Genomic DNA, 26,112 nt, shown 5'->3' on the forward strand with positions numbered 1-26,112 from the left:
TTTGTTACCAAACCCCACGGAGAGGCAGGGAAAACAGTTTCATGTGTGTTGGAGGGCCGGGTGCCTGCGTCTGCCGCCTTCGCAGCTCCCATCTCACAACAGTTGTGCTGCTTTGCAGGAGCCAGAAAGCAAAACAGGCACGTCTAGAGCCACCTCCTGCCTTCAGCAGTCAACAGATTCTGCCGATAAAGGAGAAGAAAATGTGCTGGCGGGAGCAATTCCTGCCTTTACGCTCGTCACTCATGACTTACACAGGGAAGGAATTTGTTTACATCATTATTTTTAGCCTGACAGCATCCCCGAAAGCTGCAATGATTCAGGCACCGCCTGCCAGCCCCACAGTGAAATCAGCCTGGGATGGGCTCAGGGAAGGATGCTCCTGCCACTGGGCCAGCCCCAGCCCCGCACCAAACCCAGCGGCACTCACAAGCCCTTGTGCAAACCCTCTGTGCCCAAACCACCACCGGCCTCAGCTTGGGCTCTGCGTCTTACCTACGGCAGGGGCATCCCTGGGGCCATGGGGTGCCCTGCCCGGCAGCCGGGATCACCACCAGCAGGATGCTCCCGAAGGGATGTGTCCAGCTTCGGCAGCAAGGGTGATACTGGTGCAAAGTCCAGCCCTTGGTGCTGCCCCACTGGCACAAAGCGTCTGTAACTTCAAGGCAGTTTTAGCAATGCCGAAGGCAAAGGTTTAATTCCAAGTAAAACACCTAGGAAAAGAAGGCCTTTCCTTTTAGAAGCAATTTATGTATCATCTGACTATCACCTGATCCGAATCTCTGCTTATGACTCCTAGCAAGAATAGACAACGGCTGTAGGTTCTCCCTCTCACATGTTCTGTGTTGGTTTCTTCCTGCGCACGCAATGTAAAGTCACACCAGATCACTACAGAGATATGGTCAGGAGCGCTCCGGCCAAGCAGATCCCACACTGAACGCATCCTCCTTAGTACAACTGATCCCATTCCTCCTGCGCCGCCGCTCGCACTGCTCCTCCCAAGGCTGAGCTCCGCTGGCTCCTCACAGCAGCTCCCAACCTGCTTGGATCCTCATTTTGATTCCTTTTTGGCTGATTTGCTACATAGAAGTTGCTTTCAAACCCAGGTCAGAAAACTGAGCCTCAGCGCTTGTACTTCCGAGGAGAACAGCAGCAGAGGGGGAGCAGCCAAAACTCTGCGTGATTTGTTGGGTGTCTTTTGTTCCTTTTCCAGCCATCTTCTCCTGAAGCTTTGGGCACGTTCTGTGCCAGCACTAAACCCCAGCGCTGGGATCTGCAGGGGAGGAGAAGGGCAGAGATGGAGAGATGCTCAGCCTTAGCTGCATGGGGCTGTCACCAGCCGCTTGTCCCCGTGTGGACACACTCTGGTCCCAACCCAGAGCAGCCAGGACAGATGGATGGATGGGACCATCCACATGCTCATCCCCAGGTGCCTCTCACCATTTACTGCCCTTCCTTCAGCGTCTCCTCCTCCTCCCGGAGCTGCTGCCTCCGCACTTGGAAGTCTTCATCTGAAAGGAAGAATGAGGATGGGGCTGTTGCCGTGCCAGGACACCACTCACTGCACTACCGTCCCAGCTCCGGCAATGAGGGACCTGGACTTCCTCACCCAGACAATTCCCAAGGGCTGGGACATTGGGACTGCCAGAACATGCCTGGAAACACTGAGAGGAGGCTTTAGCCCACAGGGGCAGATTTGCCAGGACTGTAACTCGACCCCAGGCTACACATCACACAGGAGAGCCACATGGGACCAGGGATGAGCCCGTAACACCGGCGGCCATGCTCCTGATGGGAATCTCCAGCAGAGCGATGACATGGGGCAGGAGCCAGCACAGCACACACAGCTCCGTGTGCCGCATCTGCCATTTCTTACCACATGAATGTCCCTCAACATCGTCGAGAAGATTTGCTGTGGAAGCCGCTGTCCCCATCCTGTGCCCTCTGCTAAGGAAAACCAGGACATGGCCGGGGTACCACAACTGCCCTTCCCAGCCCATGGCCCCGCCATGGGTAGACCACAGCCATAGGGAGTCCCCATGAACACCCAAGTGGGGGCACTCCAACAGCCCCACACACACACACCCCCAGCTCCCATTCCCTTGCAGGATACACTTGGTGCTTCAACAAGTGTTTTCTCTTCGACTTCCTCATCTTTGTCTTCTCGGAGAAGGCTCTGGCGAGTTCAAAGAGCTTCTTGCGCGTGGCTGGGGGGAAGCAGACATGTGAGGGTCTCACCAAAAACCCTGCCCAAAGCTGCCACTGGTGATGGGCAGGAGACAGCCAGGGCCAGTGGAGTGAGAGCAGCCTGCACCCCTACCCCCTATGGTGATGCTCTGGGTTCTCCCAGGTACTGCCAGGCTTGGAGAGCTGGGTCCTGTGCCCAACAGGGACACACTGGTCCTTGGGGGGGGGTGATGTTTTCACCCTTTCACTGGGATTTTCATGACCTTCCCTACCCACAACTGACCCGCAAACCCCAGTGTCTCAGCGGGCTCACACAAGCTGCCCGAAGACCTCGGTCTGTTTTGTGATGGGAGAAGGGGGCTGTGACTTGCTAAGAGGAAAGGATTGGAAAAGGAAGAGTTAAGCAACCCCTTGGCTTGCTTTTATAACATCCACACAAACCCCGCCCAGCAATTCCTCCTGCATCCTCAACTCATGCCATAAACCACACCAGGGGCAGATGGAAAGGGGAGAACTGGGGCATCAAGACCCAGGTCTCCCTCTCCCATCTGTGCAGCACGGGAACTCCCTGCCACTGGTGAGGGCCAGGAGGGGAGCACCACACGATGGGGATGCACCAGCCCAGGGCTGTAAAATGCAGTCGCAGATGGGGGACACACAGAGCAGGGAGCTCGGGTGATCACCCCTCAATGCTGCCGGCTCTTCTCCTGCTGCCCCATTCCCACCTCCCCTCCATCCCCGGCAGGATCCCGGGGCCAGCCCCCAAAACCCACTCACATTTCCCCATGTGTTTCAGCTTGTCTCTGAATAAGGCATCGTCAGACACGGCACCGCCGGCCTCGCTGGGCGCAGAGGGGGCTGCGTCACCTGGAAGGCAACCATCTGGTCACTGCAGTGTGTGTGCAGCGAGGGGGATCCGCAGGGATCACCGCTGTGACCCAATTCCAGCCTTGCCACGAGCGGAGCCGAGCGAGAGCAGGCAGGGTGAGGGCACTGGCACACCAGGGATGGCTCTGGAAGGGGACCCTTGGTGGATGTAACCCAAGACCACAGGTCCAGGTGCCTTCAAAGCACCATGTGCCTGGCCGGAGCAATGCCACACTGCACAGGGCCATCGATGGACACCAGCTCTGACGGTGACTCTGGATGGCTGCTCCACTCACTGAGGTTAATCAGGATTACCCAGGAACACTCATTACACCTCCCAGGCACAATCCCCCACTCCAGCCATGACCAGAGAGGGCTTTGACACCCCTGGGAACTGGATCCCAGCTCCCACCACAGGAATGGAGAGAGGCAGGATGCAGGAATGGACAGAGGCAGGATGCAGGAGCACCTCCACATAGGGAGGGCAGAATCAGCCACCACCCATCAGCTCCTCTCCCATGCAGGGGGATGACAGAAGGGAAGGATCAGCCATTTTCCCTCCCCACAGCCACTTCAGAGGGCAGAGGGCTGGGAACACCGGAGCTACGGGGCATCCCGCTGCTGAGAGGTGATGCTCAAATCCAACTTGGAGGTTACCTGGTAACACAGAGGAGCAGCTGAAGTCGTTGCTGACAGCAGCACCGGATGACTTGGACTTTTTTGACTCGTATTTCAATCGATCTGGAAAACAGAAAGCCCAGGGCCTGCTTGGTCAGAGCCCTAAGGCAGCGCACGCAGCTTGGATCTCCGCTCCCTTCTCCTCCATGGCTGTGGAGTGCCAGGCTGGTGGCGGTGCCAGGGAGGGGAAGGGCAGCTCTTTGCTCAGCAGCAGATGAGGAGGGCACAACAGCCAGGCTGGGCTTGGAGGGCATTTCCGAAGCTCCTTGCTATGGATCTTTACACACAGGGATACAAGGGGGAATGGCTTTAACCTGCCAGAGACTGAGATGAGCTCTTAGGCAGAAGCTCTTCCCTGTGAGGGTGCTGAGGCGCTGGCACAGGGTGCTCAGAGAAGCTGTGGCTGCCCCATCCCTGGCAGTGTTCAAGGCCAGGTTGGACACAGGCGCTTGGAGCAAGCTGCTCCAGTGGAAGGTGTCCCTGCCCGTGGCAGGGGTTGGAGCTGGATGAGCTTTAAGGTCCCTTCAACCCAAACCATTCCATGGTTCTATGATTTTACTGGGCTCTGCCAGAGAAGTGGGCAGAGGGAGGAGAGGGCAGTGGGCAGCTGAGCACCAGGAGCAGGCCACCAAGCCCCATCCTGCACTGGCTCTGCTTTGGCAGTAGCCACAATGGCGCATCAATGCCCTTCCCACCTCTCTCCAAGGCGAGGAGGAAATCCCGGTTTCTCTGGAGCTCCTTCATGAACTCTTCGTTCTGCAGGAAGAGCGCGATCCGCTCGTCCTCCAGGTACTGCTTCCAGCGCCGCTCCTGCTCCAGCGAGCCCTGGCCCCGTGGGGTGAGCTCCCGGGGCAGGGGCTGCCGGCAGCCGGGGGAGCCCTGCAGAGGCAAACAGGGCACAGGTTGGTCAATGGTGTTGGTCCCTGCAGCGCCTCTGGCTCGGCTTGGCCTTTTGCACTCTCCTATACCCAGCATCTCAGGGCATCATCCCCCCTGGCTGGGCTGCACTCAGGATGGTGCTGCTGCAAAGGGGACAAAGAGGGAGAGAGCCGGACATCCCACATGGGAACAGGGACCTCTCACTCTGAGACCAGCATGGAACTGGTGCCACCATTGCAGAGCACAGACCTGCAAAGATTTAGGACTAAACCCATAGGGTTAAGCCAAGACCGAATCTGGTGTGGAGGTGAGCAAGAAGGGTCTCAGCCACTACCTCTGCTTCTATTTCCCCCTATCTAAAAAGCAGAGACTGCAATTTCCCCCTGACAAACATCCCTGTGTGAAGCACCTCGTGCTCTTCCGCAGCTCCCAGGGCAGTCACACCTTGGGAGCAGCAGAGCTGCACTCCCCAGCTGCAACCTCATCCTCACCTACACTATTGATCTGATTTGTAGCTGCTCTCAGAGAGCCATAAAAAGCAAAGGCACACAATTACTGGAGAAAGAAAAGGGCAGCTGCTGCTCTCCTCCCCCTGAGCCCAAGTGAACCGGCATGTTCCTATTCCCAGAAAGGTAATATAGCCCATGAAGCCCAACTTGCAGGGCAATCATTTATGGAAACGTGGCAGGCTGCCTTTGGAGCCAAAAAGAGAGGGAGGAGCTGATGCATGGGGTAGGCAGGAGGCCTGCAGCCCCCCCAGCCTCTTGCTATGCCAGGAGGGTCCTGACCCCACTTGCAAAGGGGCCAAGGGACACCCTGGGGACGTGATGTGCCTGGAGCGGAGCTGGGTGCTGCCCGATGTGGGCAGAAAGGCACCCACAGCCCCAAGCCTCGTGGCTCTAAAACCACCACAAAGCACATGGGGATTCTGACTTCCCAAGGGCAACTCCTCTGCTTTGCACCTTGCTCACTTCAGTCTCTCCTTGAACAAGAAGATGTGCTCCAAGACTTCCAGTTTAATCCATACCCAGTACCCAGAGGGTTTCAGAGTGCTGAAGCTGCAGCTCAGCGTGGCTGGGGATGGTGCTCCATGCACACCATGGGCTGGAAGGGGCAGCAAACCTCACCTGGGTGCCAGCAGTCTGCTGGGGCAGGATGCGCAGGAAATCCTCAGGGAGGTTGCCCAGGAGCGGCGGGTTCCAATTCCTGTAGTGCCCAGACACTGGGGTGCTGCCAGGCCCTGGCACATCCGTCCTGTGGGACAAGCACAGACAGTGCCTTTGGCAAGGGAAAACCCTCAGCAGAGGGCACAGGGCACACAGCAGCTCCCTGCCCAGCTCCACCAGTGGTTCTGGGAACCAAGAGACCACAGCTCCCGTCCCAAACCAACAGCATCAGCTCTGGAGAGCAAAAGGCTTTTCTAGCGAGTCTGGAATCTTTGGGAGCTGCTCTTCCAGCCTCACCCCATCACTTCCCAGGCTGGATTCCCTTCTCCTGCCCAGAAACCATCCCTGTGGAGCCCCAGCACCGCACCAAGGTCTCTGGTGCCAAGAGCGTGACGTGCAGGGCCCCGGCTGCCGGCAGCTGGTGTTTCTGAGCCAGGCCAAGCACTCCCCACCCCAGTAGCTGATTTTTGCCATTCCACACGCTGCTGGAGCAGCTTCCAGGCCTCTCAGCTGTTCACTTCTTAGGGCCTCATGGGGATCCTTTAGCCAGCTGTGAGCTTCATTCATCTCCTTTGTCTCACCCGACCCTAACAGCCTCCTGCCACATTCCCCTTGCTGGGGGAGCTAACCCACAGCAAGTGCCCCCCCAGCACCAACACAGGGAGCAGAAGGCTGGGTGCAGCTGTGGTGTGGGACTGGGGGCTCACCTGGGTGGTGGGGTGGGAGGTGCACGGGGGTAGCGGCTGCCCAGCGCCTGGCTCTCATAGGCAGGGGGGGAGTAGACAGGAGGGGGCTCCTCATCCGAGCTGTCCGGCTCCAGGGTCCGCTCCAAGATCTGCAGGGAGAGGATGGGGTGAGGGTGAGCAGGGGAAATGCTCCCTGTTGGGTTGGACTCAATGCATGGCAGCAAAGCCACTGCAGAGAGGAAGGGGCAACCTCCTGGCACTGGACCCCCTGCATCAGGGGGGTTTTGGTGGTGTTTGGAGGTGCTGGTCTCAAGGGATGAGGCACCACATTTTGGGTGGGTTGGAACAAGATGATCTTAAGGTCCTTTCCAACCTTAACTATTCTGTGATTCTATTGAGCCTGTACCTGGGTTCACAACAACAGCCCCTTGACTGCAGCAGAAGGGTCTCTGTTGGGTTTTGGGGTGGGAGGGAGGGAGGACAGCAGTTTGGCTTGAGCCTCAAGCACCATCCAAGACAAAACCACCCAGGCTGCACACTCCAGACCAGCTGAATTGGGCACCCAAATCTCTGCCTGCCTGTGCCAGCTGAGCAGCACCATGTCCAGGCAGAAACGAGGCAGGATGAGACTGAGCTGCCTGCTCATGATGGAGCCAGCCATGGCAGCCAGGACCCCCACCCATAGCCACGTGTTGAGGACCACCGGCATGGGTTACCTCGGGGGGGATGCTGTCCTCCGAGTCCGAGCTGTCATCGCACCCGCTGCTGTCCAGGTTCATCTGCAGGAGCTGGTCGATGGTGGCATCCACAGCGCCGTTGTTGGCCCTCAGGACGCACTCGATGATGTCGTAGTCCATGCTGGGGAACATGGTCTTGAAGTCCTCCATGGCCTGGTTGAACTCCAGGCGCCGGACCTGCCTGGCGGGGCGGCTGTTGTTGAGCTCCTGCGCGGAGGAGCTGCCGCGGGCGCTGCCGTTGCTGCTGCTGCGGCGGAAGAGGCTCGTCATGGCGGGGCGCAGAGCAGGGGGCACGGAGCGCGGGGTGCCACGGGTCACGGGGCACGGCCCCGGCAGCCGGCGGGGACCATGGGGTGGGCAGCGGGGTCCCGAGGCCGGCAGCTCCGTGCGTCAGCCCCCAGCGCGCTGCAGCATCCTCCCACCTGCAAGGGACAGAGGAGAGGGTCACCCATGGCGTGCAGCACACACGGGATCCCCCGTGTTCATAGGGGACGTCTGATTCAGTTCCATTGCCCAGAGAAGCTGTGGCTGCCCCATCCCTGGCAGTGTTCAAGGCCAGGTTGGACACAGGGGCTTGGAGCAAGCTGCTCTAGTGGAAGGTGTCCCTGCCCGTGGTAGGGATTGGAGCTGGATGAGCTTTAAGGTCCCTCCCAACCCAAACCAGGCTGGGATTCTATGACCCATCCAACCACATCCTCATGGGACCATCCCATCCCTGCAGCAGGACCAGCACACCGGCGCTTGGATACTGCACAAACACTGTGCATGGTGCTGTGCAAACGAATTGCGAGGTATGAAACATGGTATTACTGCCCCAGGTAGAACATTTCCAGGTGCTGACATGTATTTAGAAATGCACTAAAATCTCTCTTTCAAACAAAAGGAGTGAGCTCAAAAGGGTTTCAGAGCAGGGGCTAAACCATTCTGCAGCAAACCGACCCTTGGGAAAAGCCATCAAATCCAAGATTAACATTCACTTTAAAACCATAAACAGATTATACAGCTACTGCTTCTCGTTTGGAAGTGCGGGGCCAAACTCAGCTCTGGATTAACTCCACTGTTGAAACAGGAACACTTCTGATCCATAATATCATTTCCAAAGGCTTTTTCCTAAGCGGCAGGCAGGGAGTTCAAGATAACTGTCCCTAAAATGGAATTTCATCCAGAAGAAGGTGTCAAGCACATTTCTTAGTGAAATAATCACATTCAAAGCCATTCATGGAGCAGTCACCTCTGAAGGGCACCCGGGCTTTCCCCTGCCTCTGGCCATATGCAACAGCCATAACCCCAGTGCTCACTCAGCCTCAGCAGTCCCAGCCTGCTCCAAAGGGATTCCAGAGGCTGCAGAGAGCAAAACGCACTTGAAAACCATGGGAAACTTGGGATAAGGTTCACTTGCGTGGTGCTGGTTCATCCCCGTTCCCATCCCCAGGGACAGCTCTGCCCTGGCTCAGCACCCAGAGGAATCGCGGTGCCCCAGAGGCTGGGGGATGATTCCTGCTGCAGGGGCACGCTCCGCTCTCCCTCCCTGGAGTTGTGTAGTCCTGGATGCATCTTCATAGAATCATAGAATAGAATAGAATAGTTAGGGTTGGAAAGCACCTTAAGATCATCCAGTTCCAACCCCCCTGCCATGGGCAGGGGCACCTCACACTAAACCATGGCACCCAAGGCTCTGTCCAACCTGGCCCTGAACACCACCAAGAATGGAGCATTCACAACCTCCCTGGGCAACCCATTCCAGTGCCTCAGCACCCTCTCAGTAAAGAATTTCTTCCTTAGATCCAATCTAAACTTCCCCTGTTTAAGTTTGAACCCGTTACCCCTTGTCCTATCACTACAGTCCCTGATGAATAGTCCATCCCCAGCATCCTTGTAGGCCCCCTTCAGATACTGGAAGGCTGCTATGAGGTCTCCACGCAGCCTTCTCTTCTCCAGGCTGAACAGCCCCACCTTTCTCAGCCTGTCTCCATACGGGAGGTGCTCCAGCCCCTGATCATCCTCGTGGCCTCCTCTGGACTTGTTCCAACACTTCCATGTCCTTTTTATGTTGAGGACACCAGAACTGCACACAATGCTCCAAGTGAGGTCTCATGAGAGCAGAGTAGAGGGGCAGGATCACCTCCCTCGACCTGCTGGTCACGCTCCTCTTAATGCAGCCCAGGATACGGTTGCTTTCTGGGCTGTGAGCGCACACTGCAGCCGGCTCATGTTCATTTTCTCATCGACCAACACCCCCAAGTCCTTCTCTGCAGGGCTGCTCTGAATCTCTTCTCTGCCTAACCTGTAGCTGTGCCTGGGGTTTCTCTGACCCAGTTGTAGGACCTTGCACTTGGCATGGTTAAACTTCATCAGGTTGGCATCAGCCCACCTCACAAGCGTGTCGAGGTCTCTCTGGATGGCATCCCTTCCCTCCGGCGTATCAACCGAACCACACAGCTTGGTGTCATTGGCAAACTTGCTGAGGGCGCACTCAATCCCACTGTCCATGTCACCAGCAAAGATGTTGAACAAGACCAGTTCCAACACTGATCCCAGAGGGACACCACTCGTTACCAGTCTCCAGCTGAACATCGAGCCATTGACCACAACTCTTTGCGTGTGGCCATCCAGCCAGTTCTTTATCCACCGAGTGGTCCACCCATCAAATTGATGTCTCTCCAATTTAGAGACAAGGATGTCATGTGAGACAGTGTCAAACGCTTTGCACAAGTCCAGGTAGATGACATCAACTGCTCTGCCCCTGTCCATCAGTTCCATAGCCACAGCATAGAAGGCCACCAAATTGGTCAGGCAGGATTTCCCCTTAGTGAAGCCATGCTGGCTGTCACCAACCACCTCTGTGAGGGGCCTGAACAGCAGCCCCATTCAAACAGCAGCACCAGCCCAGACCCTGCCCCTCAGCCAAGTATGATGCCAGTGCCACTTCCCTGTGGCATTCGCTCATCCCACAGGACAGGATGCATGGAAGAACTGGGAAAACCATTGCTCTGCATGAGGGGACGTTTCCAAACAGCACCAGAAGCCCCCAGCTCGCTCCCTGCTCTCTAACAAAATGCATTTAACAGATCACTCTGCTGGGGATTGCCTCCATCCCGGCAGATCCCAGGATCCACTCCTGCTTTTGGGAGCCAGGCTCGGAGCAGCGCTGTTGTGAGTGGAGCAGGAACAATCCCGACAGCCCTGCCCGGCTCCATTCACCGAGGACAAATAAATCTGCTGGAGTCCATTAATAAAACACAGCCTCTCCTCTGTGTTCCTCCTCTGCCACCATGAGTCATTGCCAGCAAAGAGCCCGCATTGTTCACACCTCTGGTGCTATCCTTTAATTGCAATATTGCATGGCTGCTTTAGTCACATCTTCAACTGAGTTATAACACATTCACCGGGTACACACGCTCCTTACCACATTTGATTACTCCAAAGCGATGGGGAAAGAGCCAGGGCATCCAGGGGAAAACAGCTTATACAGGATACACTGCGAACACATGCGTGATCCAAGTATGAGAGCTCCTGTAGAGAAGCATTAGCTCAGCAATGCCACGGTAGCCCAGAGAGTAAAAGCAGCCCCAAAATCAGGAAATGAGCTTGCAAAACCCCGGATCTATATCAAAATCCTAAGATCTATAAAGTAATGTGGTTGGGAGGGTCTTTGGCTTCCAGCATTTGACCTTTGAGTCCAACAGTTAAGTATATTAGCTATAAGTAAGGGTATTTAAGGTCTTCCCTGTAACCAGGATGAAGGCCACTGCCATGCCAGGCACTGGCAACCCCCTGCAGCCCCCTGCCCCGCTGGAGAGGGACCAGCTCCTCCTGATGCAGACACTGACAGCGAGCATGGGACCACTCACTGAAATCACAGCCCGTGCCCGACAGCGTGACTGAGCATCACACCCACGGACTGAAAGCTTCTGGCCAGAGGATGAACTAAATTAGGGACAGGACAACAGCCTCATGTGCCAAACAAGCTCTGCTGAACATCTGCCTTCGAACAACCCCGAGGGATCACGCTGCTGGGACCCTCCCAGCCCTGAGATACATCCAGAGCCTGCTGTGAAGGGCTTGTTGGGCAAAACCGAAGTGCAGACCAGGGTGGCTCCACATGCCCCATGGGCAAACGCTGCTGCAGGCAGAGGTGACAGCAATGAAACGCTCCAAATTCAGGCTTTCGAGCCCATTTTTTAAAGTGCAACTGCTAATCCAGAGAAATGCAAACCATTACAATGGCATGAGCTAAAATCCAGAGAAATCAAGCCCCTCCATCAGCAGGAATTAGTTTAAAAGATAACCCATCAGTTGCACGTGCAGGATCTTCCCCAATTCCTGCTTGTCTGCATCAGCATCTCCAGGTGAGCAGCGGGGAGGAAAACGGGACCCCAGCCACCAGCATGGGGAAGGGGCTCGGCACGTTTCTGGCCCTTATTTCTGTGAAGGGTTGGGAAGACGCCAGCAAAAGCAAAATCCTTTGGATTTCCCAAAAAGGAAAGCACAAAGCTGGTGTGTGCCTGCCCCCGTTTGCAGAATCAGACTGAGATGCCTCCTTTAGCTGGTTCCTAATCAACTTAAAATAGTCCTTGCTCTGCTGTCATGCAGAGAGGACCCTGAATGCTGCTATTCATTCACCCAGATCCGGACACATGCGTAATCCTTCACCCTTCTGCTGTGCCCATCACAGGAGGAGCTTAAAGGCTTTGCAAGCTCCGAGTGCGTGTGTCCCCATCCCGAGGGTCATGGGGAGCAGCGAGGTGGCAGCAGGGACATTGATGGGGCTGGTGCTGCCCCTGTGCTCTCTATGAGCCCTGGGTAAGACCTTGTAGGGTGAGGGCACTGCTTGGCCCTGGGGACACGGTGACAGCTCTGGATGAGCCACCTCCACCTGCAGTGGCCGCGGCTGTCAAGGTGCTGACCTGTGCCACGGTGACATCCCAGCACCAGGCTGCAGCCAGGCACAGAGCCATGGTGCTGCTGCAGCATCCAGCCTGCAGGAAGGCTCCCACGTCCACACTGGCTTTTATCCAAGCAGAAAAAGCCCACGTAGGTTTTGCCACCACCACGGAACCAGGATGGCACAAGATGCTCTTGTGCACGCATCCAGGGTTGCTTTCTCACTGTACCATGTGCGCAGGCACCAGCACACCTGTGGTTCCAGCTCCTGCCTTCAGCTCACCGCTTAGAAAACATTAAATGGGACCAAACAAGAGCTGTTCTTCAGGAGGCTCGCCCCTGCCAGCCCATGGGTGCACCACGACTCTGCTCTGCTAAGGACTTGCACAATCCCAATCTACCCTCGCCTGAGCCAGAGCCAAGAACAAGACCTCAGTGGCTGAGAAACCCTTCATGAGGCTCATCAGGGAGCTGATAAGATGTGCACAGCCTGGGGGAGCATGTCCTGCATCCCGCCTTCCTCCCATCCCTGGGAGCGGGGCGTTTGGTACCTCACAGAGATGGACTTTCCACATCAAGGGATGGCCTGAAAGGCTTGAGGTCAGTTCCAGCTGGGAGCAAGCACGGAGGAGGCTGCCTGAGCTCGGCATCAGCCATTCAGGAATGGCGCAGAGGAGCAGCTGGATAATCCCAGGGCTTGGTCGGACTGGTCATGTCATGCTGGGAACAGCAGTTGCTCAGCTCTGGGAGGAGCGCAGCCCGATGGGAGCAGCCAGCAGCTGTAAAAGCACCAGATCGCCAGGGAAGAGCCTTGGCACCAAGTGCAGACCAGAATATTCCTTTCCCCAGCGTCTGCTGCAGCTCCAGCACCAGATGGGATTGCTCAAACGCTGCTGAACAGGCCCCTTCTCCCCTCCTATTGCCATGCGGTGTCTGTAGATCATCCCTGCAAACACGCTGGAGCTGGGCCCCCCTGCTTGCAGCCAGGATTGGGGGGAGACTCCATGGAATGCTTGCTCCCCACAGCCCAGTACTCACCCATTGCTTGGCAGCTGCAAGCCCAGGCCTGTAGCGACTCGCTGGGGGATGCTATGGAAGCACAGGAGGAATTTCCATGCACAGGGATATCTGGAGACAAGGTCTGCCAGGGGAGGGAAGACTCAACACTAGGGACAGCTTTGGACAGAGCAGATCTGCCGAGCTCTGCCTGCAGCCAGGGATGGCTCAATCCAGGAATGGGAATGCTGGGCGGCTGCAGGTGTGCCTATAATTGGATTGAAACTGTGATGGCAAGTAAATAATGGGAACAGAAATCACAACAGCGTCCACCAGCAAAGTGAAAGGCGGAGCACACACTGAGGATGTGCAGGATGGGGCCTTGCAGGGTCCCCACATCCCCCTTTCTGCCCGCCCCACATCGGGATGTGTGTGCTCACCTCCTGGGAAAACTGCTTGCAAGCAAATCCTTTTTTCACGGAAACAAATCAGCACCTGAGGATCCCTTTAATGCCAGCTCCATCACGCATTAAAACGGCTGGGTTTAAGCCCTTTACAAAGTAAAAAGCAATCAAGGGGCAGAGCAGAAGCCAGCCCTGCTTGAGAGCCTGTGCAGCACGGACCTCTGCAGGATGAAATCCCCCTCTTGGCTCCCAGAGCAGCGTTTAGGACCAGAGGACAAGGGAGAGCCATGGAGCACTCCTGGTCCAAGCACTGATGGCTTCAGTGGGGAGCCTGCAGCCAGCCCTGCACTGTGAAACGCACAACAACCATGTTAAAGAGAAGTGGTGCTGCTGCTGCCTGGGGCACCCTCTGCTCGCCCAGCCACAGCCATCGATGCCATCATCCCCCTGGAGAGATCTATGAGGGCCCTTTGTGTGCTGACCAGATGTCAGCCCCCACAACACCCAGCGGGCTCCTAAACCAACACCATCCAGCTAGAACACACTCAGCCAGACCGGGAACCCCTTCTTCCCCTGGAGCAGCACCCAGCTCAGTGACAGGATGCAGCCCCTTGTGCCAAGCGAGGGCAGAGCCACCCCCTGCCCTATGGCGTTGTGTTTCGCTAATCCCTGGCTTTCACACCATTTTCCATGCTGGAATTACAGCCCCCACCCCAAACGGAGCCTGGATTAATGAGGGAGCACTGGATCTTAATCCAAACGTCGCCTGCCTTGCGAGGCTGCCTTGTGCTGGTTCCATTGAAGGTAATTTGATCTTGGTAGGACGACATTCCTAAAATAGTTGAGGGAATTCAAACATGAAATAAGGTTTCCAGGAAGGGATTAAGAAAAAAATAGGTCAAGCAAGTGTGAGTGATTAAAGTCACCCAGCATCCCTTTGTATGCTTTAACTGCATCCCTCTTCCACTCGATCTTGTACCAACGTGTCAGGCATTAGATGCAGGAGGCTGCCGAAAGCAGAGAGGCTGATAGGAGATTATTCCACGAGCTGGTTGAACATCAGCGACCTTTCCTCCTCGGGCTTTCAGTGCTGACATCAAAACACACACGTCCCAGCTGAAAAAGCAGGTCAGAGCTTGTTTGGAATGATGAGGAGCAAGCGCTGCCTGGTGTGAAGAGGTGACAGCAGCGCGGTCCGGGTACCAGCACTGCCTCCATCCCATAGGGATGACCTGCGCCCATCATCCCCCTGCCTCAGTTTACCCACTCTCTGAAGCCTGGCACACTCACATCCCCACAGCCATCATGCAAAGCCCTCGCACCATATGTCACACAAACCCATCTCGAACCGCTTATCCCTTCTTCTCCCTTTGTGCTCCAGCTCGGCACAAAAGCTCCGGGAAGCAGCAGAGAATGGAAGCAAACACAGTCTCCTGCAGGGTCAAAGGTGTGCGGCTCTCCCCAGGCTGGAACCACGGCAGGAGGAGTCACCCCCAGGCAATTTGGGGTTGGATTTGGTCAGTGAGCACCTAAAAGGGAGTGAGCGAAAGCGAACCCAGGCCCTTGGTAATGGGAGCAGCTGATTCACAAATGCTCATTTGCCATTTTAGGTTAAGGGTCAAAGAAATTAAAGGATGGGAGGGGAAAAACAGGGAAAGAGCCTGAGCAGAGGCAGCCCCTTCCCCTCCAGCTCCACTGGGAATGGAGTGGAATGGACTGGGATTAGACCCGGTGGTGCAGAGCATCGCTGCAGGATCTGGCCCTGTGCATCCTGCAGGAACAGGCAGCACAAACCAAGAACAAGGCAGGCACCGAGTGCCACCCAACCACCAGCATCTCCTGTCGTTGGGGTTAAGGGACATCGCTTAATGTGTGAAGGCAAAAAACCCTATATTGATTCACCCAAGGCTCCATGGACCACATGGGTTCCTATGGAAACAAAATTAGCCATAAAACTCTGGCTGACAATGAATTATTCACCAGGACAGGCCCCTGGCCATTAGCAGCTGGTGAAGAGATCTAAGGGTGAGCATTGCTGGCTTCCCTCAGGGCACTAAACCACAGCCAAGGAGGAAGAGGAGGAGGAGGGTTCCGTGCCATGTGCATGGTGAAACCACCACGGACACTGGGGGACCCGCACAGGAAGGTCCTGCACCTCCATCACCACATCTGCAGCTCCTGGCGTCCCCAGGGAGAGGATGAGGGCAGCACAGGGGGGAAATGAGGTTGATGCAGCGATGGGGAGGTTGCGATGAGCAGGCAGGAGTGTGGAAGAGCTGCAAGGGTCTGAAGCTGCCCATTTCCAGCCTGCTCTCCCAAGCAGGACCACTCGCTTCTCCCTCCTCCCCAGCCCCTTGCTCCGTGGCACAGCAGTGATGCAGGGCATAAAGGCAGTGAAAAGGTGAAAAGGCTCCTGCCTGATGCCCACTTGACACACACCCACCCCACACAGTCACCCTTCCCTCAGCATCCAGGATGCTGCTGCCGTACCAAAGGCAGGAGCTGCAGCCCCGCGCATCCCACAGTGCCTCAGCACCTCACTTACAAGTCAGGATCGCTGCAAACCAAGACCAAGAACCAAGGAAGAAAGGAAGAAAGGGATTCATTAAGTTGGGAATGGAGGAGCTCTTTTTCCTCTGAGTCACTAAGCCAATGGCTGACGCAAGCCACACACCAAGGAGCCGCACTGAGGATGGGATGCTGCCATCCCCTCGCTGTCCTGGGACACAGCATCACACTGTAATTGTGCTGGTCTTTTGTCCTCCCTCGCACCAGGTGATGTTGCTCAGCAGAGGAGAACCTGTTTGAAGCACTACACCCCTCCAGGGACAGGTATTCAGTTAACAACAATACATCAGGCCGCTCCATAAGAACAGGCTCCTCCATCTTCAGCTTACAGGGGAGAAGCAAGCCCTCGAAAGCTGAAACACCGAGTTTGCTCCGTTCCTTCTGCTTCATCGCAGCTCAGCACACTTCACACAGTAATGACACAGGATGCTAACCTGGATTTGGAGCCAGACAGTGCCCGGATAAGCTCTCAGTCTCCTTTCAAGCTCAACAGCAGTCTGGTCCTGCACCAGAACAGCCTTCAACAGGAGGGAAAGCCAGAGCTCTGCTCACTGCCCCTTCACCCGCTGGACACAGCAAGTGGGGCACATTCTTCTTCAACATCCCACCTCACTTCTGTTCCCACCTCACCTCTGTGTTGTTATTTAATAATTACTAATTAATAACTAACCCTGGTACAACCCCATTTCCATCCTTTCCCAGTTGCTTTGCACTGGCCTGACCGTGGCCATTGCCAGGGCGCTTTGAGGATTCTATAAGCAGCACTTTAGGCTCCATCACCAGCGTGCCTGTGTGCCCAGCTGTGTGTGCCTTCCCTGGGGAAGCCAGCAAGGGCAGGGATCAACGAGCTGCCAGGCACAAGGAAGAAACAGCACTTCCAGGAGTCAGGGATCACTTCCCAGGGATAAAAGCAGGCTGGGGCTGGGGGAGAGCACCGCCAAGGGGGATGCACATCCTGCATCACTTCAGCCGCTGATAGGAAGTGATCCAAGGGCTGCAGCTTGAGCCATCAGCAAACACTCGGTGTTAAGTATAGCCCTAGATTGGGCTCAGATTGGTGTGTAAAGGATCTGCCCTTCCCTACATGGATTATTGCTACGGATGATGCCCTCCACATGCCAGCCTCTTATCCCGGCTCCTGGCTACGGCTCCTCCAGCAGACAGGAAAGAAAACTTTACTGCTTCCTCCCAGGGCAGGGAATTGCTCTGATCAGCATCCTCCCTTCCGCTCCATCCCCTTCAGCCCCATTATCCCCACACACACTCCTCTGGGAACCCAAGGAAGGGCCAGAGTATCCACGGCTGAGAAATGCCATCTGGAAACGAAGACCTGAAGCGTTTGCGCTTCTCCGAGTTGTCTGTGGGTAGATTTTATCTCCCTTCCCATCACGGTGTGCTTCGGCAAGGAGGATCCTCACCAGTGAGCTGGCAGCCTGCCTTCCCCCTGCTCACTATCGCTCCAAAACAAACCACATAGAGGCAGCAGCACCAGCGCTGGGGCCATGCCAGAGCCCTGACACGCACAACCGTGGCAGGAGGGGACAGTTCCTGCAGGGCTCCGAGCTGGGCTTTTAAGACACTTGTTTGTTTCGTTGTCACCGGGCAACGGAGAGGATGGAAAGAACTATCAATGGCACACTGTCACCTCTGAGTCACCACTGCTCCTCCCGCTGCCAAGACCCTGAGGCACCCCAAAAGCAGCTCTTGATGCCCCCCCGCGATGACACCTTTCCCATCCCACAGCTGGGAACACCGGTGGCACAAGGACAACTTCCCAAGCGCTGGGATTTGCATTTCCTCCGGTTTCCATGGCAGGTTCAGTGCGCACCCTGAGAACCGAGGGGCCACAATGGCCCTGCCACTCACACACATCAAAGGCGGGTGGATGGGGCACTGCAGCCTGTGTCATCCCCCCCACAGCACCATGGTGGGCACGGGGGGACCCCAGTGCAGAGGCACTGGCGGGACAGCAGGGTTTCGGCACTGCTGGAGCAGTGGTGGGGATACAATGGGGCTGCTTGATGGATCTGAGCTGCCTTCACCCGGAGGTGGGAACCACCCCATGCCCATTGGAAGTGGTGCGAGAGCCGGACCCAGATGTTCCCCCTGTTCTCATTTCCTGTGTTTCCATCCAGCTGGGGAGGGTTTCTTTCCCCTTCCATCCTCTCCGTGCCTGCCGTGCCAGCCAGGCTGCCTGCCCTGGCTCAGCTCACACACTGCTGAGCCCATCCAGCTCCTGCGCTGACCACAGGGAACCACAGACCACACAAAGCAGGGACCAAGGAGGGGAAACCCTGGCCCCAGCGCCATCAATCAGAGGTGAGGCTCCAGCCAGCATCTCTCCACACCCTGGCCACGGTGACGGAGACGCTGCCACGCCAGCCACACCATAGGAGAAGAACCCATTACTGCCTCACACAGCCCCAAAGGGCTCCGTGCTTCAAGCGCTTTCCTTACTTTATAGCTTACAATTATCACCATCATCGTCCACTCACGCTGCCCCAAAGCTTCCCGGCTCTGACCACAAGCACCCTGTGATGCTATGGCAGCAACCTCCTCCCTGCAGATCCTACTCTGGGATTTCACCCTCATGGCACAGCCACTGGACACGAATGACCTCCAGCTCCTCTGCCCGCAGTTCCCAAGTCCATAGCAAGCAGCATCCCTGTTATCTGCTCCCTCACAGAGGGTGTTTGTGGAGGCAGATAAGAACCAAGCACTCGCTATCATGCTGGGAAGCCCGGCTTGCTCTCATCAGCCTGGGGTGAAGGGGAACCACAGCATTGCCATGGGCAAAGCCGGCTCAGCTATGCCACGGATCCGGTCAGGGACAAGGCTGGGTGCTGGTGCATGGATCAGACACTGTTTTGTTCCATTTTGTCTTTAAAAAAAGCTGGTTTTTAATAAAAAAGCCAAAACTTCCCTGGGAATTTCGGGCTGGGAAGAGGACGGGCGCCTTTAATGTGTGTTTGAAGTGCTTTTGGCAATCAGCTGTTCCAGCACCAGGAAGGGGCTGTGGACACCCATGGATCGGTGTGTACGGCTCGGCTGGCATCAGGCACATCCTCACTGCAGCAGTGGTCAAACGTGGCAGGGAAGGCAAGGCCACAGGAGCGGGGTGCGTGGTAACAGAGAGCAATGGGAAAGGCCCAGCGAGCTGGTGATGGGCTGGGTCCCCTCTGCCATGAGCACCACCAACAGCTTTCCTCTACCCCTCCACCAGCACCAGCAATCTCCCTTCCCAGAGGGGCAGGGCTCCCCTGGGGTCTCGCCGCTCCCCCCGGGCGCTTCCACACTTCCCACATGCAGGAAAACCCTCATGAAATCACGGCAGAGCAGAGGCAGCAGCTGTCGGTAGAGATGAAGGAGGAGGAGGAGGCGCGGAGAGCCACAGCTTCCCCTCCAGCAAAGCCCTCGCAGGTCATTGCGGGATGGCGGCATTCCCACACGGATATCCGTCCCCCACGCTCGCTGTCAGAGGCAGCAGCAGGAGGAGGCGTGAGGAGGAGGTGAGACTCCGCTGCTGTTTAAAAAGTAATAGAAAGGAGCCTTCCCAACCCGCCCGGGGAGACTGCATGAGAGCACTGCCTTGAGCAGGGGCTTCCATAGGCGCTGCCTTGAGCAGGGGCTCGCACAGGCTCTCAGACCCTTCTCCATCGGCACAATCAGTGTCAGTTCCAGCGCTGGCTCGGAGCAGCCTGCTGGGACAGTGCCCTCCATCCTTATGGAGTCCACAGCGAACCCCGAGCCCGGGAGGTGACACCGAAGCCATGGTCCCTGCACTAAGCTGTGCCCCAGCCCGGCCGGGGTGCCCGGGGTGAGCAGCTCATCGTGAAGCATCACCGCGGACCGGGGCAGAGGAAGGGGACGCCATCCTGCAGCGGTAAACCACCAAACCCCGGCCCTGCCCGCACACCCCGCGCTCCGGAGGGGTTACACCGGTGCTGCCCCACGGCTGGCGGCCACATCCCGCTCCCGGCCCCATGCAGGGACGGGGACCCCGCACCCTGCTCAGGGCTCCAGCCGCACCCGCACCCCCCTCCGGGCTCCCATCCTGCCGGTGCCCGCGGGCAGCGGAGCCTCACGCCGGGCCGAGGGGCTGCTCCGGGAGCCGCGGCGGGGCCAGGCCGCGGGGCTGCAGCCGCAACAGGCGCCGCGCCGGGCCGCGGGCTCCGGTGAAGGCCGGTCCGGCCGCACCCCTCGCTCTCCCCGCCAGGACTCGCAGCCCCGCGCTCGGCCGCGCTCAGCCCCGGGGCCGGGGCTCAGCCCAGCGAGGCTCCGGGCCGCGGCCCGCACAGGCCGCCCGCCCGCCCAAGCGCTGCCCGACCCGGCCCGGCTCAGCCCCGGCGCACAAAGGGCCCCGTCCCGCCCCCCTCTTACCGGCGGTGGGCGCCGCGCTGCGGGGGTGTCGGCGGCGGGAGGCACCGGTCACGCCGGGAACCATGGAAAGGAGCCGGGACGAGACGTGCGTGGCTGCGGGCGGGAGGGGGCGGCCGTGCCCGGCAGCTGGGGGCGGCGCGGCGGGGCCGGGGCCGGGGCCGGGGCCGGGCCGGGCAGGCCCGGGGGGGGGCGCTGGGAGCGGGGCCTAGCGGCGGCCGGGCCGAAATGCAACAGGGACAGGCGGGGGGCGCTCGGGGCCCGGCTCGGGGCCTGGGTGACCGCCCCCGGGCTGGGGTTTACCCCCATGTCCGCACGCTTCGGTGTTGAGGGGCCGGGACCGCCCGGTCCCCTCAGCCCCCGCGGGGCTGCTCGGTCCCTGGGGGGGGCCCAGCAATCCCCGTGCTGATCCCGGGCTTCCCAACATCCCATGGAGTGAAGCACCCCCGGCCTCCCGAGGGGAGCTGCTCAGTTCTCAGCCTCCTTTACTCTTCCAGGCTCCCGGATCTTGGACCCCCATCCCGGTGCACACACGGGGTGAGGAGGAGGATGCACCACTCCTGCCCCAAGGGCTGAACATGGGAGGCGGATTCTAACAGAGCATCACTTCGACCACAGACAGAAAGCAGCCGTCTCCGGTCTCCAGCGCCTGACAGCTTGCAGCCATCCCGCAGCACAGCCCAGGCCGGGAAGTGATCTCCTCTTACAAATCACAGGAGCCGATTTACACAGGGCAAACGCTTCCCGTTCTGCGGGGACCGCACACGGCAGCGGGTCAGGGCCTCCGCTTCCCTCCCCGCTTCCAGACCCTTCGGGACACGCCGCAGGAGGGACAGCGCAGCTCCGGGTACGCAGCTCAGAAGGACGGCCCCGAGCACGCGTTTGGGATGGTCCAGAGCCCCCGCAGGACAGGCTCCATGCCGAGGTTTATCCCCACTTCATCCATGTCTGGCAGCTAAGCGATCCTGAGCCTGGCTGGCAATCTGTAAGGCTTTGACAAGGAACACAGACATCAGTAACAGTGAGAACATTAGAGGCAAACCTTCGTTTTTCAGTGTGTTCATTTGCTTTCCCAAAGTTAAGGCGGATGAGCATCTCTCCTGTCACAGCGCCTTGCAGTGAGCTCTGTTGACTGCAACGATCTCTCCTCCTAATCCAGGCTTGATTCGGGGGGGAAACGGGTGATGTGGTCAACTTTCTTTACTGTCCTTTGATATGGGTCTTAGCTGCTAATGGCGCTAGGAAGTAAAGAAAAAACGGGAATAGAAATACACAACTATAAGGAATTACAATAGTGACTTTAATTCAACCAGTTCCAATGGAATCAGTCCTTCCCTGAGAAACAAACCTTGCACAGAGAACACAGAACACAAATGGGTTTGTCTTGACAGCTGGGGAGCACAAGCCAAAAGGTGAACGGAATCTCTCTGCCTTCTCTGGAAAACAAAAGGTTCCACACGCTCCCTTGTTTTCTTACTACATGGGTCGGGTTTGGAGGTAGCCACTGGAAATGCTCTGTGAGGAAAGCCAAGGTCTGGGCTCTGCCACAAGCAGTAACTCCAGATGCCCACGTTGAAATGCTTTACAAGTATCTTATTGTCAAAAAGCATTTTATGTTTCCTTAAGGAAAACCCCAGGACTTTGACAAAAATAATTCAAATTAACCCCAAAACCTGAAGAACCCCCCAAAAAAACCCTATTACTTTTGTAAACCATAATCCCACCTTTCCCAGCAGTCTTTACTTGGGCTTCAGGGAGACACAAGGCACGAGGAAGTGATCCGCTGCTGAGGCTCCCAGCCTGGGATGAGGGCCTGAGCTCCTGGCTCGGCTTCTCCCAGCACTGGAATACCTTTTCCAAAGCAATACCAAAAAAGGGTTGTTTCTAGGTCAAGACCTCAGTGCTCGGTTTTAAGCAGGGGCTGACAGTCAAATGTGAACACAGCTGTAAAATGGATTCGCAATGGGAGCTCAGGCATTCTTTTTCTGATTAGGAAGCAGTCCCCGAGCCTTGTGCGCTTAAAGGTGAAAGCTATTTTTGACATAAAAATGAGCACGTAGTTCCTCTGTCATCCTTCGGTGGCTGCTCTGGAAGCTGTGAGTGAATGATCCAAAGATAAGCAAGGAGTACAAACATGCGGAATTACACGAACAGGTAGAAGGAGATGGGGTTTTATTCTGCCTGACAATTAGGAGAGGAAGAGATTTCTTTCTACACTCCCTACTTAGCCTGAAAAGCACTGCTAAAAAAGGGCCACTTAAGCACTGAGACAGACCTCAATGGCATTTAAAAACTGGAAGTGCTTTTAATAGCTGCCTTTTGAAAATAATGTTGTCTATTTTTGAGAGGGAGAAACTGAGCCACCAATAGAGCAAGGCAGGATCCAGCACTGAAGAACTGCAGTCTGCTTCCCAACCCGTACAGGGACTCAAAGATAAGAAAACAGCAGTGGACTGGATGCTTGCAAGTGTTCTTTAAACCCAAATTCTCCTTCCTTCATTCTTTGGTCCTGAGCCTTCAAAATTAACCCGAAGCAGCCTGAGAACACAGCTCAGAGGGACTGCTGCTAAATAAAAGTGAGCGAAGAACAAGCAGAACTCGGAGGGCTTATCGCCACCCATAATGCCCCCAGCTAATCCCCGGCCCCTTTATGTAACCTGGGATTGCTGCAGCTCAAACAGCTTACTGGGGTTTGCTGCTTTTCTTTAAAGCTCTCGCAGACAAATGCAAACCCATTAAATACTTGGTTTTCTTCTGCCACTCGCAAGAAAAAGTTATTGTAAAGGGGGGGGGGAAACACCAATCTTTTATTTGTGAACAATGGCAAATAGAATGTGACTCACACACTGAGAAGAACACGTCTGTCTTAGCCGTGATCTTGACAGAAATCTCCCCTCTTTGCAACACCCGGGGTAACTCCCCACTGGTAAAGACACAAAAGGTCGAATCCCACATTCCTCTTCCCCCTAAACACCCTCTGGAAGCAGGGGGGTGTTACAAACCAAGACCACACCGTGCCCGAGCTACACCTCTGGCGCAGCTCCCGCAGCACGGGTGGCTGCGCTCTCATACTTACTTCCCTGTGCCCACTTGCCCGCAGTGCTGAGCCAGCACCGAGCCGGGCACCGGCGGCTCCCTTTGCCCGCAGGACGAGCTCTCGTGCCACTGATTTGCTCTGACTTTCCACTGCACCAATGCTTCCAAGGCAAAATGCAACTTCCAAACTTCCCGTCGGTGCTAAGCCTAATGCTGGATGCTTATGGAAACTTAAGGATAAAAAAAAGAAACCCCTTATTGAGCTCCTTGCAATCGGAGACCTGAGCGGACTGGATCTAAACGCCGCTCACATCAACAGCAGCAGTAGGCTTCCCTGGATGTTGGACTAGATCCAGCTTAAAAGTTTCCATGAAATAAACTAGGCTAAGCGCATCAGCTGCATTGCAACTAACTCGGTGTAACAGGAGCATCTGTTCTTCACATCCACCATTTGCTTACAGCCTCAACTCCCCAAGCTGCCATGCGGATGGCTCATCACTATCATGACACGAGACGTCGTCTCCCGACAGCAGCTGCCTCGTTAGACTGTGGATGAACCAGTGATTAGAAGGTAGCATGCATGCTGTATAAACTACTTGACCAGGTAGCTTTTGGGTGTCAAAAAACAGCGTAATGTATTTCGTATGATGGCATTACAACGTGAAATTCATGTCCGCGTCGAGACAGCCGAGGAGCACGCCTCGGAACCATTTATACACAGTACAAAGCAAATGTTTACCCAAGTACAAATGAAACAGGTTGACAATTAGCTAATGTAGCTTTGTGGACATAAACCAGGTACATTCGAGCAGAACCAACATAAAAATAAAAGAGGAAACAGCCCTTTTCCTACACCCTGCTAAGAGCACCGTGGTTTAATGGTTTGGGAAGCCTCTGTCATGTTGAAAAGTCTCCTTGCCGGTGTTTAATGTGTTTATTCTACTGCTATGCTGCTGGGATATAAATAACAGCAGCGGGGCTGCACGGACCCACTGTCAATGCTACAGGAATTGACAACATACAATTAAGTCTCACACCTGTTTATTGTCAGTAATTCATAGATAACCACTTCTCGTACACATTTTCATCTTGGCTTTTAATGCTTCTTGGGGGTTGTTTTAAGCTCAGGGACACCCAAACTTCATCTAAGGGTCATCTCTGCAGCGTCCCCAGATGCAGAACGCTACACACCTACTGTGTAAAACTGGTGCAAGCTGGTGTCATTGCCACGGGTAGCAGAGATGCTTTAGAAACTACACGTCCCAACATGCACGGCCCCACCAGCACGGGCTGCTCTACGCTACGGGAGGAGGGAGTTTTCCTGGGGTGCATTCCCTTCACATGCCTCGTTCCAGCCGGATCAGCCTAAGTCATGCAGCTGTCTGCACGCAATGCTCTACACAGTGCAAAAACGAAGACTTCTACACATCTGGAGTAAGAACAGTGGTAACAAAGTCATAGCTACATATTCTTCTCTACATTTTTGTTTATTGAGACAAACTAATTAAAAGGCACAAACATAGGGCATATGTTTACATGGACATTATAACAAACATATACATTAAAAGTGTAGGAATGTGTTTCCTTTCTGCTAAACAGAAAGTTCCTAAGCTTTTATATATACAAAAGTTGTACAATTTGATGTCCTAAAGTACAAAAGATCATTTATAAAATTATTTTACACTAAGCTCTATTTTTTTTTGTGGTTTTTTTTTGTTGTTTTACTATGTAGTCCAAGCCCCTAGAACAGTTTCACGTAATGATACAGATACCTGTCACCTGAGCCAGCAGCCTGGCAATCACTGCTTGTTACTGACACGGCAGGGTAGGAACGGAAGCAGCCAGTCCATTTTGACTAGTCAGTCCTGCTAGCACTCTGTGAAAATGCACACACTCTAATCTCTGTAGCTTTCAACTTCATTAGGATATAAACATCTCAACTGTAATCTTTATTTTATTTGTCTTTTTAATGTAGAGTCTTGGGTTTAGGGTGGTTCTTTTTTAAACAAAGGTTTAAAAACGTGAATATGTGACATGATAGTCGAAAAAGTATAGCTGTTTCCCTAGATCTTGCTTTCTACTTTATGTACAGATAAACAGGTTAAGAAATAAAAAGCACATGTAGCTTAAACATGTGTGACCGTTTGTGGAGAAGTTCTGGGCTGGACAGTTGAAACCATCACCCCAGAAAGTCCCACAAACTGATAGAAATGTGTTAACACAATAGAAGAGTAACGTAAAAATGATGATGTTTGCAAATATTTACAAAGTTGAACAGATTTGCACAACACTTGATTAAGAAATAGGGGAGAAATTAAAAGACACTCTCTGCTTGTCCTGGAGGGGCATCCTACCTAGTTAGTGGTTAGAATAAAAACTGTATACAATTTAATATAAGACAAAACTTCTAGTGAACAACTAACACGTCTGTCCCCTGCTGCAACACCAGCAGGCTCTGATTGAGAGGCAGAGGGCATAAAAATCATACCCAGTGCCTCCAGAATCTTCCAGCTTAAAGCAATATTTCTTAAGTTTCAAAGCACTCCTTTTGCTCCTAGATAAGAGTCCCATAGGGGTCTGACTGTTCAGAGACCATGTTTACATACATCTCGACTCCTCTTCTGTCAGCCACGGCTGTTTCTCACCAAAC

The 26,112-nt window shown here is 55.4% G+C and overlaps 1 protein-coding gene across 1 annotated transcript; it reads right to left on the reverse strand.

Annotated features, from left to right (window-relative positions):
• Positions 1-663: 663 nt before the first annotated feature.
• CUEDC1 (CUE domain containing 1) lies at positions 664-20,880 on the reverse strand. The gene is made up of 11 exons (XM_080629761.1): positions 20,430-20,880; positions 7,177-7,619; positions 6,482-6,609; positions 5,736-5,862; positions 4,425-4,608; positions 3,709-3,792; positions 2,962-3,051; positions 2,111-2,204; positions 1,874-1,932; positions 1,438-1,508; positions 664-1,270 (listed from the first exon to the last, which is right to left on the reverse strand). Exons 2-10 carry the CDS (start codon positions 7,465-7,467, stop codon positions 1,441-1,443), a joined length of 1,125 nt encoding a protein of 374 aa, XP_080485887.1. The 5' UTR covers positions 7,468-7,619; positions 20,430-20,880; the 3' UTR covers positions 664-1,270; positions 1,438-1,440.
• Between the last annotated feature and the right edge of the window lie 5,232 nt (positions 20,881-26,112).

The sequence above is a fragment of the Psittacula echo genome, assembly GCF_963264785.1.
Source record: "Psittacula echo genome assembly, chromosome: 15".
Lineage (NCBI taxonomy): Eukaryota > Metazoa > Chordata > Aves > Psittaciformes > Psittacidae > Psittacula > Psittacula echo.